This window comes from Epithele typhae (assembly GCF_022376455.1).
Source record: "Epithele typhae strain CBS 203.58 chromosome Unknown BXZ73scaffold_24, whole genome shotgun sequence".
Taxonomy (NCBI): Eukaryota; Fungi; Basidiomycota; class Agaricomycetes; order Polyporales; family Epitheliaceae; genus Epithele; species Epithele typhae.
Genome location: NW_025954215.1, coordinates 414,528 through 428,066, shown reverse-complemented (window position 1 = coordinate 428,066; position 13,539 = coordinate 414,528). Strand labels below are relative to the sequence as shown.

General features: G+C 58.5%; 5 protein-coding genes across 5 annotated transcripts; 2 read left to right on the top strand and 3 right to left on the bottom strand.

The window, feature by feature from the left end:
- Positions 1 to 761: 761 nt before the first annotated feature.
- Positions 762 to 2,886, top strand: BXZ73DRAFT_101503 (uncharacterized protein; the record flags this gene model as incomplete). The annotated part of the gene is made up of 4 exons (XM_048014929.1): positions 762 to 841; positions 899 to 908; positions 962 to 1,148; positions 1,205 to 2,886. 4 exons carry the CDS (start codon positions 762 to 764, stop codon positions 2,884 to 2,886), a joined length of 1,959 nt encoding a protein of 652 aa, XP_047877937.1.
- An 803-nt stretch (positions 2,887 to 3,689) lies between these two features.
- BXZ73DRAFT_101502 (uncharacterized protein) lies at positions 3,690 to 4,850 on the bottom strand (the record flags this gene model as incomplete). The annotated part of the gene is made up of 1 exon (XM_048014928.1): positions 3,690 to 4,850. The coding sequence occupies one exon, from the start codon at positions 4,848 to 4,850 to the stop codon at positions 3,690 to 3,692; it is 1,161 nt and encodes a 386-aa protein (XP_047877936.1).
- A 591-nt stretch (positions 4,851 to 5,441) lies between these two features.
- BXZ73DRAFT_101501 (uncharacterized protein) lies at positions 5,442 to 7,423 on the bottom strand (the record flags this gene model as incomplete). Its single annotated transcript, XM_048014927.1, has 11 exons — positions 5,442 to 5,595; positions 5,647 to 5,671; positions 5,725 to 5,818; positions 5,875 to 6,035; positions 6,096 to 6,457; positions 6,516 to 6,661; positions 6,717 to 6,799; positions 6,856 to 6,882; positions 6,937 to 7,045; positions 7,108 to 7,179; positions 7,229 to 7,423. The coding sequence occupies 11 exons, from the start codon at positions 7,421 to 7,423 to the stop codon at positions 5,442 to 5,444; spliced, it is 1,428 nt and encodes a 475-aa protein (XP_047877935.1).
- A 2,210-nt stretch (positions 7,424 to 9,633) lies between these two features.
- BXZ73DRAFT_46905 (uncharacterized protein) lies at positions 9,634 to 10,314 on the top strand (the record flags this gene model as incomplete). The annotated part of the gene is made up of 1 exon (XM_048019777.1): positions 9,634 to 10,314. The coding sequence occupies one exon, from the start codon at positions 9,634 to 9,636 to the stop codon at positions 10,312 to 10,314; it is 681 nt and encodes a 226-aa protein (XP_047877934.1).
- Positions 10,315 to 11,568: 1,254 nt separating this feature from the next.
- Positions 11,569 to 12,732, bottom strand: BXZ73DRAFT_90048 (mitochondrial carrier; the record flags this gene model as incomplete). The annotated part of the gene is made up of 5 exons (XM_048025488.1): positions 11,569 to 11,766; positions 11,821 to 11,955; positions 11,976 to 12,369; positions 12,422 to 12,601; positions 12,656 to 12,732. The coding sequence occupies 5 exons, from the start codon at positions 12,730 to 12,732 to the stop codon at positions 11,569 to 11,571; spliced, it is 984 nt and encodes a 327-aa protein (XP_047877933.1).
- Positions 12,733 to 13,539: the final 807 nt, after the last annotated feature.

The following is a 13,539-nucleotide window of genomic DNA, read 5'->3' as shown; positions in this document are numbered from 1 at the left end:
CGATCCACGGCCTAGAGGTGGACGGTGTGGGTCAGGCGGCGAGGCGTGTAAGTGAACGACATCAAGAGCGATCTAGGCAAGCTTGGGCGGCACGGTAGCTTGAGACTGGGGACGGACCTCGAGCGCACGAGAGCTGGCTGCTCGAGCTGAGAATTGAGCTGCCCGGCTAGTAATGCCCGCCAATGTATTTGTAGATGTGTACATTTGGGATTTGACGCCCATTCTGGCGGTCGCACTGCGCGCAAGTCGTAATGACTAATTTATAGGCCAGAAAAAGCGCCAATGAGATGTAAGTGTTAGGACATTCATTCGAAGGGCACAGGGAAATGTGGTATTGAAGAAGAACGGCCGTTTACCTCCTGATCAAGACGAGATCTCAAATTTAGTATTTAAGGAATGAGACCGCATGTAAGATCTTATTGCGCGCGCGGAGCGCCTACGGACCGCTCCGGCTACTAGATTATCTGAATCGCGCCCAAGCCAAGGGCAGCACGCGCGAGCAGCCACTCGCGCGTGCATCATCGCGGTCTTTGTATTCACCTCGTGGTACTGTAAAGTAGTTTATCTACGTATATATACGCCACAGAGGCTGGGGAAGCACCTCAGCTTCAGGTTGGTGCGTTCTCCACCACGCCCGGAAGAGTCCCACGCTCAGCGCCTTTTCACTCTGTTCTACCGCTCACTTCAGGCATGCTCATCCAACCCCGTTTTTGTTTATTTTTCTAACACGCCGCTCTACGTAATCTACCGTTAGTAGCAATATGAGCAACAAAGGAGACTTCGACCAGCTTGTCCAGCGTCATCAAACCCTTCAAGATGATACTGATCTATCGAGACTCAAGTAAGAGTTTTAACGTGATCTGCTGCAATTGTGTATTCATGACTCGACGATCTGCAGCACCAATGATGTTTGTGTCATCACAATGAGAGCACAGATGAGTAACTGACAATTGACCCGCAGCTTCTCGTTCTCGCAGACATGTGGACCAACTATGTCCGCAGAATCTACTTCGCCGTGAACTCTCGTTCGGGAATAGAGAAACTTCCCGCAGAGTTGATACTCAAAATCTATGAGCAAGCCATCCTACCGTCCAATTTCTCAATGCGCTCTCTCTTCGCCACTCTCCACCAGGACACCGAGGAGACAGGTCGGGCCGCGAGGGGCAGCACTAGGACCCTTCTCAGCATATCTCATGTCTGTCAGTTCCGACTCAGTCATGGCGCTTGCTTGCGACGACCACTCCTCACCTATGGTCATACATCCACGCTAGTGCCTGGAGATATGCACCGGAAGACTTTTTCCCGACTTGTCTTCAACGCGCCGGGACATCTCCCCTTTATATCTCCATATTTCTGGGTGATCCGTTCACGAAGGCGATTGTTGATCCCGACATTCAATCTCGCCTTGTCAGCCTTCGGATCATGCTCTCTCCCGATCCTATGGGCAGCCACGTTATCCAAGCCCCCCAGTTGTGGGATGATTTCGCCGAGATCTTCCCCCTCAAAGCACCCCGTCTTCAATCTCTCGGGGTTGCCTTCCTTGCGCACTGCGTGGTAAAACCCTGGGGCCACAGAAATCGCTCCATTCCCGCCGAGGCATCGGAAACGTTCCTCCCCACCGCTTTTCCGTCGCAATTACGGGCACTCGCTGTCTCACCGGGAATCAAGATTCCGTCCGGCCCTTTCCCAAAACTCACCCATCTCTCGCTGTCATTCCGGGACGTTCCTCCACCTTACGAGGACCACCATCTTGAGGAGCTTCGGGCGCTTCTTGCTTCATCTTTGCACCTAGAATTCATCTTCCTTCGTTACAACTCGGCGCAAAATGACTGCGTTTGCGCCAGCGATACGAACGTGGAAAGTGATCCTGTCTCTCTACCATCGTTGAGAGCTATCACGATCGTCCGCTGCGACTTCAACAGCGCTCGTCGCCTCGTCGACAGCATCGCACTTCCACCGAATGCGCACGTGCACCTCATCCTCAATCTCAACCGGAAACTCGACCCCAATTCAGAATGGCACGCACCTCAACGCCCTTTATTCTCCACCTGCACCCACCTGTCCCTCCGCCTCTTCCACGAGCGCTTTTCCATCCTTCTCGACGGCCCACCCCTCCATTCAGAGTCGATGCGCCCCGCCGGGCGCCTCCACATACGGAACCTCTCCCTCCAGAGCCGTCCCCGCGACCTGCGCGGCCTGCCCCTCGCGTCCATAACATCGCTCAGGGTCGCCCCGACGCGCGACGCCGCGACGCGCGGCTGCATGATGCTGGACACCCTGCTCCTCTTCCTCGCGCGCATGCCGGCGCTCGACGAGCTCGCCCTCTCCTTCTCGGACGGCGCGCCGCTGGAAGGGCGACACGCCTGCCCGTTCCAGACGTTCCTCTTGCCGCTCTTCGAGGCGCTCGACCCGCGCACGCCGGGGCCGGGCGTGGACGCGCTCTGTCCCGCGCTCCGCACCGTCGCCGTCGACCTCGGGGACTGTCCGACGGGGCCGGCGGACGTCGCGGCGCGGTGGGCGGCGCTGTTCGAGGCGGACTTCGTGCGGGCGCGCGCGGAACGCAGCGTGCGCCCGATCGAAGCGCTCTTCGCCGAGTGTCGCGGGCCCCGCGAGCTCGGAGGCGCGAGTGAAATACGGCAGTGGAGGTGGACGTACGAGCGTCCGGAGAGCGTCCCCTCCGTGTGCGCTGTCTCTTCTCAGCGCCCCGACCCTCTCTCCGGCGAGGAGCAGAGCCGCGAGTTGTCTGGTTGGGTTGAATTGGGCCCTTGGCCGCCTGCGCAAGAATTTGGGGCGAGTGAGTGGGTGCAGGAGGACATCGATAGGGTTGAAGCGTATCTCGACGCGCCGCAGTATGTTCAGCACTGGAAGGGCGTCAGTACCAAGTAGCTCGGGGATACAAGTTGGTTTAAAGTACTTAATCCGCATAGGCGGCGGTGGTAAGCATGCGGGTTTCGAGTGACGCTATCGACGAAAGTGTGTCGCCAAAACTGACAGCCGTGAGTGAGGCGCAGAAAGGGCTTGAGATATTCTGTTATGTGTTCCTGTTTTGTAAGCATAAATTTCGTTGATAAAATCGGTGTTTGTTTGTCTCCTGTTTAACGCCCTGGAGGGCCGAAAAATCGGTGTTGGGACCAGAATGCGGCATACGAGGGGGAAGGATGGCCATGTAGGCGGTGGCGGGGTGTGGTAAGTAATACTAATAGGGAGTGTCAGTCGCGCCGCTTACATAACTTTCCCGCGGTTTCAACGGGCTTATAGACCAGCTGAGATGAGTGGCGGTCGTCGTCCACGACCTCCACGCGGTGCTGAGCCCACAGGTCGCGAGCGCGTGAACTGCAGCAGGGAGCGCGTTTCCCGTCTAGCGTTTCTAATATCCTGTGGGGCTCAAAACCATGGTTTGGACTCAATTCACATGGACGTGCACAACGACACAGGCACCTCGTAAACCTACAAGGGTTCGAGCGCACGCACAAAGCCTCGTTACAACGGGACTACAAAGTCGTAACAGGAATCGGAGAGAGGCTGAATTTAATGCTACAAGGAAGGGATGTGACACACACCACATGGACTGTAACGTTCAGCGGGATGGAAAACACCTCAATCACTGCCCCACCGCGGAACAAGTCAGAATGCATGCGTACTCTAGGCCCACTGAAGCACTCACGTCTCTATGTCTGGAAAATACTTCTTCACGAGACGAACGTGCCCGGGTTAAGCTCTTTTATGCGCGCGTATTCGTCTGGCTCGTGCTCCTTCATGTCCACGATGATCGCCTTGAGCTCGCGCATTCTTTTCTTCTGCTCCCTCTCCCCTGGGTTCACCGCCCTGTGGTCGTAGCCCAGCCACGGCCAAACGGCCGCGTCCACCGTGTCCCCGAGTTCTCCAACCGTCTCAGCCTGATCCTCGGGCGATATCCACTCGCCCTCCGTGGAAAGACACCCGGCGATGTTCGCCCGCGCGCCCGCGAACTCGAGGAGCACCCTGTCCTCAACCTCCCGGCACGCCTCCACCTCCCCGCTGTCCAGCACGTCCTCGAACTGCGGCGGCACGGCGGTGCGGCCTGCCTTGAGGGGCGCGAGCAGCCCCCAGAGACCGTACGCGTAGTCCGCGAGCCAGCCGCGGGGCGGCGCAGGCGGATCCCCCACTGCAACGTCCGCGGAGCCGGGGGGCACGAGCCGCTGCCACAGCGCGCGCGCGAACCACGCGTGCGCGTACGTGTCCTCGCAGCACTTCAAGTGAAGCCTGCGCAGCGCGCACGCCGCCACGAGGGCGCGGGGGAGCGGGATGGAGGTGCCGCGGCAGGAGCGCAGGCGCGTCGGGTGGCGGAACGCCAGCGAACCGGTGTCGCCGGGCGCGGCGACGTAGACGGTGTCGTGCGCGTGAGACCACGAGTGCCGGTATCCCTCGCTGTGGGTAGAGCATTTGTTCCAGACCTCGAGGGGGGTGTAGGTGCTCCAGCAGCACTCGAACTTGATAGAGCCGATAGGGGGCGAGGCGGCCAGTTCGGGCGCGGGGGGTGCGTCGGCGAGGGCAGCAGCGGGGGGAAGAGCGACGTGGATGACAACGTACTCGCGGGGGTCGCCCTCGTTGGCGTCCACGAAATGGTCGAGCTGAGTGACGACGCAAGACTCGAACAGCGACTCTGCGGGAGAATGCACATCGTCTACCGAGATACTGTGGTCGATGAACCTGTTCATGAGTTCATGGAGCCGCCAACGGAGATGGAGACGAGGGGGGTGTATGTCGTTCTTGCGACCGTCGAAGAGGGCAGGCAAGGTGGGGATGGGTTCAGACTCTGGCGTAGAGAGCCAGACCCAGCCGAGCATTTGACGCAGAACATCGGACAACATTACGAAAAGGCGTCGAGTCGGGGGATGACGATGAAAAGGGGAGGGAGTGATGGGAAAGGGGGTGAGTTGTGAGCAAGGTGAGGGCTGGGAGCAAGGCGAAGCGCAAATGGAGAGAGCTCAGAGGAGAGGGCTTGCTCCCAGTCTCCTAGAGGCATTGGGCGAGAGCGGGCATCTATGACGTAGACAATATTTTGCCCGCCAAAATGCACCATCCAAATGCGGTGATGGGAGCGAGTTGCGTACATAGAGTGTGCGTTCGAAGCTGGACCTGTGTGGCCTTGAGCCGAAGTTTCAAGAAACCGTGGGAGGCCTGGGACAGCGACATTGAAGCTCCCAATGCGCAGCCAAGCGACAAGGCCACGGTGTTCGTAAGCTGTGTTCAGTTTCGGCATAACCTCAGCAGCTCGGTTACCCGCGGCTGTCGGGCATGATGTGTGAGGCACGACAGCCAGGAAAAGCCAAGTAAACGAATAACGTGATAGCATATGCATGTAGACTCGCCTAGAAATAATCGTACATGTACTCACATGGGTGTTGATCATAGCAAGCTCCAGTACATGAGAAGTAGATCGGGCGAAAAACAGCGGAGTCTCAGTCGACCCATATCGGATCATGCGCGTACTTGGCCTTCGGGAGATACTTCCCCCCCTTCAACCCCTCGGCTTCCATCCGCATCTTGACGCTACGGTGGACGTGGAACGGCGAGTGGTGCTTTGGGACAAGACGACCGCGGCCCAGATTCATCCTAACGCGGAACCGTCAGCCGTCGTACGAAAGCGCATCGAAAGGCACGTACGTCGTCGTGCGCTCCTCCTTGTACTCTGGAGCGGGACCCTGCACGCGCTGCTTCATGGGCGCGAACTCGAGGACCCACCACGACGGGCTGCGACGAGCTCGTCGAACGCCTCCATCACGGCGTCGCGGGCGTCGTACTCTTCCTCAGTTGCGACGGGCGCTGGGCCCAACGCCTCCGCCGCGAGGTGGGCTCCTTTGGCGGGCGCGACCGGGGGGGACGCGAAGCGACGCGCGGGTGGAGGTGGGCGGGGTCCATGCCGATGCGCCTGAGCAGCTCGCCGTGGAAGCGGATGCCGGTGTCCATCTTGAAGCATTCGCGGATCATCCAGCGGAGCGGGATGCGGGAAAGGCTGTGTGGCACGTCGCTCGTCACGTTCCCGCCGCCCACGTCTGATCGAGGAATCCGTGTCAGGGACGGGCTCGGGGTGGTGATCGGGGCGCTCTACATACCGCAGTGGTTTCCCGCGAACCAAACCTCGTATACATCCGTTTCTCCTACGGCCTCGGGATGATCGGGATCGGTGGCGTTGAAATCGCGCTCATGCTGCCGTTGCGACTTGCGGACAGAGGCTTGCTTGCTGCCAGCACGACGGTATGCTGACTGTGTGGCCCATGTCGTGTCTGACTTGGGCATGTCCCCTGGCTGGGTGCCGTGCTTCTTATCGCGCGGTTTTGGATGGATGTATAAGGCGGGTTTGAAGCGAGCTCGGCGCTCATCTAACGAGAGAGCTTGCCGAAAGACGCGGATCGCCTTGTTTGAACTCGTGAATGGAAGGGTGTGGGGAATCACACCGACAGAGGAGACAGTGTCCCTGCAAAGCAAGCACCATGTCAGCTACGGGTGCAAACGGGTGATCACGAGCTACTAACCATACGCCAATAAAGTCGATGTCGACATCGATGGAGAATGCCTTCTTGAAAGCCGTGGACTGCGCCCAACCTTGTTCGTCTTCACGGGAGTACATCTTGTAGGCGAACGGTACTTGCTGATGATTGCACGCTGGGAGGAGACCAACCTGGTACGCTCCCACGATCAGGCGCGCAAAGGATCGTCGTGTAATGGAGACGTACTTTGTGGAGCATCCCAGCAAGAGCGCGTGCGGTGTATGCGCCTCGTGAGAATCCAAAGAGACAGATCTTGTCCCCCTCTTGATCTGTGTTTGGATGCACATCAATTTCATACGTTAATATGCACGACGGACACACGCACAATTCTGCATCAGGAATTCGTAGCCAGCTGCGATGAAGAGGATGAGCACGACTCGACTTCTAGCAGAGATCGCCCACCCACCCATGACGTGCGCGCCCAAGTTCCAGGCTACCATCTCGTCGAGAACCTTCTGTACTGTGGCTTTCACCTGCGACACCTCGCTAGTGGTGAGGTATGTTCCGATTCCGGGCTTGGGAAAGACAGATGGATTAGAGTCAATGATGTGGATGGATGTTGCACAGAAGAGCATACCTGGTAGTAAACCATTTGCTCATGGCGGTCGTCCTTCTTGAGAAGGCTGAAGAAGGTGATGATGTTCGAGTTCTAAGCGAACGGTCAGTCGAAACATCGGCGGCGATGCAGCTGCACGCACATAAGATCCGAAACTGTCACCGGTGCCGTCAAAGCATAGGACGAGGGTGCGGGCGGGGTGATAAGGAGGGACGATGTCGCGGTCGCCGGTTTCTCCAGACGAGGAGTGCGCAGTCGATGGCGAACGGGTGGGCGCGGACGACTGGCGAGAAACTTGAGGGACTTGGATGGGCGGCGGGACGTTGTCGGCAGACATGTCGGTGCGGGGTGGTGGTGATGAAAGAGGGATGGGACGGCAGAGAGAGGGTTGAGAGCTTATAGCAGGATGGATGCAGGTGACGGGCGCTCAAGGGAAGGGGGTGAGAGCAAGGAGTGTGCCGAAGAGCAGAGAGTAGCCGGAGAAGCGGGGAAGCTCGGTCGCGCACTGGCAGAGAGCCAAGGATGTGGTGGATTGCGGGCATGCTGTCTCAGCTGGCAGCTATATGGAAGCCAGGCCACCACGTTGAGAAGCCCCGAGTCCGGGCGAACGCCGCCCGGGTGCAGACGCCGTGAACGATGAGCACAGGACACGCCAAGGGTAGGAGAACACAGACGCACGTCGAACGGCGCAGGCTACGCCCGAGAGCGGCCCTTGACGGAGGGTGTTGAGAAACGAGCGATTACCGCCATTCCGGGGGATGGAGCGCCGGAGTCGCGCCCGTCGAAGCGAAACATACTCGCCTGCCTCCGCCTCGGACACACAAGGCGCACAAGGGCGACAAATTGAGATCGTGGACGGAAACTCAGCCCGTGCCTGAGAGCGCGCATCGCTCAGTGCGACGAAGGCGGCGTGTTATGTTATGTGGCGGCAGGTTCCGGCTGTCCGAGCACATGAAGCTGCTTGTTACTCAAGTGCTTCCCGACGCTTCGGGGGATGATGATGATTGGCCAATCTGGAGGCGCCGCTCTACGTGTCGCGCGCCTCATCTGCCAGTGGGTGACAGAGAGAATGAGATCTGGAGGCGGCCACACAAGGGATTTGCAGCACTGCGCACGAGGAGCGAGTTTGAAATTTGAGCTTGGAGAGACAGAACGTGGACGCGACTCCGACCTCGCTCTCAGTTTGCCCGACCGGCCTCGGAGTTGGGCGGAACTCGAAATCTTATCCCAGATAATCTCAAGTCATCAGAACTGGCGTATAGACGCCCTCCGCTTCGCCCGACCTAGGCCGATCTTCGTTGACGTGGGTGATTTCGATGTCGGTTCGATGAATGAACGGCGACTTCCATCCCTCCCCTCTTGAGACGACTTGCCTGCGCCGCCTACCCACCGCATGCTCGAAGTACTTCCAAGAACAACCTTCTTCTGACCGGCTTGCGGTGCATCTGCCACTGTCTCCTTGTGGCATACATGACTCCGTGTTTCGAGGCACATTTCCCAGACCCTCAACTCGCGGTCGTCTGCCTCTGTCGCGCCACTGGCGCCGTCGTTGCGGCACCTCGCGCACCTGTGGACTTCCTGCGCTTTCTAGCGAACATATGGTGCGTAGAGTTCGATCTCTAGTAGGCTCTTATTTCGAGAACTGCCCTAACGCTGTGCGTCGCTGATACAGGAATCCTCAATCACCTCAACTTCGCCAGACACAGGCAGTCCCTCAACCACGGCGAAGTGCATCGCAACGGGATCTCTCAACATGGACCATGCCAATGCTATTCTTCTCCGCCGACGCCGTCCTCGTCGCACGCCAGCGCCGCAGCGCTAGTGGAGCCAGCAGGACAGATATCAACCTCATTGACCTCGATGCGTCGGGTTCGTCACGCGATTCGCAATACAAGACGCCTTCGCTCCAACGACATCCTCGATGCCGAAGTAAGGCCTGATGGAGTGGAGAATTCACCCCATTCTATATCGACTCCCAATGCTAACGTGGGGAGGGTAACAGTGACACATCCGCTTCTAGAGATGAAGTGATGTCCATCGATAACGTCCGGAGCGCTGTTCGTACGAGCATCTCAGTTCCTCGTGTGCGGAACAGCAGAGTCATGTGCGTGTATCTTGTTCTCCAAACAATATCCTCGGCACTATCATCTCACTACCTGTTTTCAGCCCCGAGACCCTGCCACTTGCCGGTCGTGAAACACATATGTATGAGTACCACTGGAGGTGTATAAAGCGACCCTCAACACCCTCCCGGTCGATCCATGGGAAGCAGGCCGCCGAGCGAAAGCTACGCATAACTTCACAACTCTGAGCTTTTATCCACCAACATTTCAGGTGCGGATGACTCCCTTCTCTTGAACATCATCCCATCTAAGTTCACTTCCAGTGTCATCGAACGTGCAGAGCGTACTCCCAGAGTCATTTCTGCGGCCTTCTACGTACTAGTACGTCTCAATCTCGATATTCTGCTCATTATGCGCACAGGATGATCCTACTGACGAGAATTGCCGCACCCATGCCATTTGTCTATTAGCTTCGTGTCATCCGATGACACTCCTGCACATACTTTTGCAATCCTTGTCCACTGTCTTTTTCATCTATGGGAGAACATCAAGCGCGCTTACCATGAACCGCACCATCGATGACCAGCTCGGCGATGACTTCACGAAATTCGTACCTCGATACTCTCCTCAGAATGCATGGATGCTAGGTCCGAACTGTACGGGTTGCTTGATTGGAACCAAGTATCCGGTCAACACTTCCAAAGTCTTCAATGGCACGTGGCACGACGTTTCGGCGGGATTGGACCCGCAGCCTAAGACGATCACGTTGGAATTCACTGGGACGGCGATCTACGTGTTCAATATGGTTGACAAGCTCGCACAACCACAGTACGAAGGGGGCCCGTTTTTGACCCAGAACAACATCTCGTTTGAACTCGACGACGCCCCCGAATACACCCTCTTTCGCGCTCCCGGCGACCTCTGCAGCGAATTTATCTGCTACAACGTGCTCACCTACTCGCAGACCGGGCTCGCCAACGTCAATCACTCGCTCCTTATCACTTGCATGGTCGGTAATTGTCAGTTCGACTATGCGCTCTACACATTTTCCGACGACCGTCCGGAGGTGTCCTTCAACTCAAGCACATCGGACAACCCGAGCGTTCCCAGCCCCCCTAGCGCCTATACTCTCTCAGGAGCCTCTTCCGTGCCGGTGCGTCCATAGCATCCACGGCTTCGGTAGGAGTCCGCAGCTCACAGCGGCGTTGTTCTTACAGCTGCTCGCACCGCCCTCATCATCGACATCCCAACCATCACCTCCTCAGAGCTCACCTCGGCCGCGAACACATCCTCTCGACCCGCGTCGTCTCCTACCCCTCCAGCGTCCGACGCCGGGACCGCCACCCCACCCTCGCCCAACCGTCCCATCGCAGCCATCGCAGGAGGCGCGACCGGGGGCGCGATCATCGTCCTCCTCTCCGCCTTCCTCGCCTGGCTCATTCGAAGGCGCCACCGACGCCTCGCCGCGACGCGGCCGGTGCCCTTCGACCGCGCGGAGGTCGAGCGCAGAGACCTCGACGGCGACTCCGCGAGCGTCGCCCGCCGCCAGCAGCCGGCGCACAAGCGCGACGCCGCCGCGCGCCGCTCGCTCAGCGCGTTCCCGTCGACCGCCGCCGCCGCCGCCGGGCGTCCCCGACCCCACTACATCGACCTCGCCGGCGGGCCGCCCTTCGGCGACGGCGCACCGGCAGCCGAGCCGACGGCGCGCCACGACGCGTGCTTCTCCTGCGTCGCGGACGCGACGGAGGTCGCGTCCCACGCGGCTCCCACTCCCTTCGTGCCGCTCAAGCCGTGACCGTGGCAGAGGAGCTCGAAGGTCCGTTCGGCGACCCCTGGCGCGCTCTACGAGCAGCTCGTGGCGCTGCAGAAGCGCGTCGGGCGCGCGCAGGCGGGATTGGAGGAGAAGGGGGAGGGGGAGGAGTCTGTCACTGGCCTGGCGTCTTAGGATCTATATCGTGCGTTCTCGATTCTTGAAGCAGAACGACATTCTTAGAGTAGCAATCAACGGCTATGCGAATAATCGGCGGATGAAGGGATTGGGACTTGGGAGTCGACCGTCCATCGGCGGCATCACGTATCTTGATTATTTTAGTGAGCCTCGCAGTGCGAAGAACGGGATTCCGTGAAGACGAGGATGGATTGGGACCAGATTATCTATATACGCATACTAGAAATATATCCATGAGAGTGTAGTGTACATTGATATGTGCGATAGTGTACGGTGAATGGGTGAGTGTGGATTATACCCGGACAAAGCGTTATCGATAGCGGTGCAAAAGAGCGCATTTAATGCGAGAGAACGTCATAAATCGACGAAGGGCTGCAAGTAGAGGGAGCAGGGGGGGATAGGAGGGGCAGCGATTTTGTGAGGAGATGTGATGAGGGGGCTGGGAAAAGGAGGCGGAGAAGCGAATAGAGACTACGCCATTCGTAGCACGGCCTCATAGATGAAAAACATAACGGCAGCGTTCGGGATGACACGCATAAGGTGGGCACTGAGCCCACCGTATAATGAGGCGACGCCCTCCTCTCGTATGACAAGCCGCAGCGTCTGGACGAGGCCGGTGTACTTCACCCTACCGTTCACCAGGGGCTGTCGTAGTCGTGTGCGGATGACCTAGCGAGGAGCAGGATGAGGGGTAGCACGCAGCAAGACGAACACCCGACGCACCTCATGCGGATATGTGATCAGGGTCGCGACACACTTCGCCGACCCTGCGCTCCCAATCATACCCAGCCACTCCTGCACCCCACCCCTGCCCTGCGTTCCAATCGTTAACCGTTTCAAGCGCTCGTAGAGAGTCCACTGGATCGCCGTCTCCGCACGCCCAGGTAGCTCGCGCTGAGGCCCTTGTAGAAGCCGCGGAAGCCCTCTTCGCGCAAGATCTTCTTCGCCATGCCCATCGACGCGCCGAACAGGCTACGACTTGCCGGAGCTGACGTGGCGGCGGTCGCGGACGCGACGGGGTGGGTGTCCAGCTGCAAGCGGGTTTTGACGACCCATACGGGACTCGTCGCGGTGCCGGTCGCGAGCCCCGCGATTGCCGCAGCGGCGAGGTGGACGTACGAGTTTTCGACGCCATTATTGAACCTATCCGCGATGATATGCTTGCCGTTGCCGTAGGTGAAGAAGCAGATGGAGCGCGCTGGCACGACGCTGACGAGGGAGGGTCCGAGGCCCTTGAACAGCGCGCGCGGGGACTCCACGTGGTAAATGTCGCTGCAAACCAAAGTGTCAGATAAATCGCGAAGAAGAGCGCGACAGGACGGACCGGACGATGTCCATTGTCTCGACAAAGTGCCAGAGGACGTTGCGACGGATGGCGACCGCGCCCGCGCCGTTGGCCTCGAGGGTGACGGAAGCGACCCTGCCGCGGAAAAGATCAGACTGGAGGCGGGTCTTAACGACATCGAATGGACTTGTGACGATCGCGCCGCACATGCCCCCCAAGCTGCGCGCGAGGCGGGTCAGACACATCTACGAGGGCCCGACGTCATACACTCACCCGCCCCCGACGAGGTAGTGGAAGGAGTTGGGGGGCAACCAGCTGCTTTTAATGACGGGGGACGCGGAAGTAGCCATCACGTAGGGGAGGGGCGGAGGAGGAGGAGGAGACTGGGGGGGCGGGAATTAATGGAGGACGAGGGCAAGCCGACTCAGAGCACGCATCGCGTCGCGTCGTTTGGCGCTGAAAGCGCTGAATTTTGGGAGAGATAAGATTAGATTAGCCGCAGCCTCGAGCCCGGCCCGGCCGGCTTATGGCAAGGCTTGCACTTTGAGTCGACTCCCTTCCCCTCTTCTACCTCTCCCCCGCTGTCATCTGTGATCAGTTTACAGTCTTCCGAGTTCGACAGGATAACGTCGCCGTAAGTTCATCACAGTTGGGACTCCCGCCGAAACAGGCTATCATCAATGAACTTAACAAGGTCTACGCGACACGCCGCGTCCTACACAACATCTGTCTGTTCTATCTTCGCCTCGCGGACTCCGGAGGTAGGGGAAGGCATGGTGTGGTACGGAGGTACAAGGTCGGTGTCCTTCTTTGGACGGAAGTGCAGCTCTCGAGAACACCGACCATTTTTTCGTCATGACATGTGTTCGACTGTGCTATCTACTGGCACTTTCTCAGATGAAAACCCGGAACCCATTTCGTCTCCAGGCAGGAACACGGCGACCGTGAGTGACGTGCATAGATGTTCGGACAGAATGAAACTCATCTTACTCGTAGTAATAATCAAGCCGGAGCAGTACGACATTAGAAAAGAGCCAAGTTTCGAATATTTCCTCAACGGCAGGAACTGCGAGAACGACACCGCTACCAACCACCACAGCGAGTCCAACTGCAATTCCGGTAGCATCTCTACCTCTCAAACGCTTACCACAGTGACG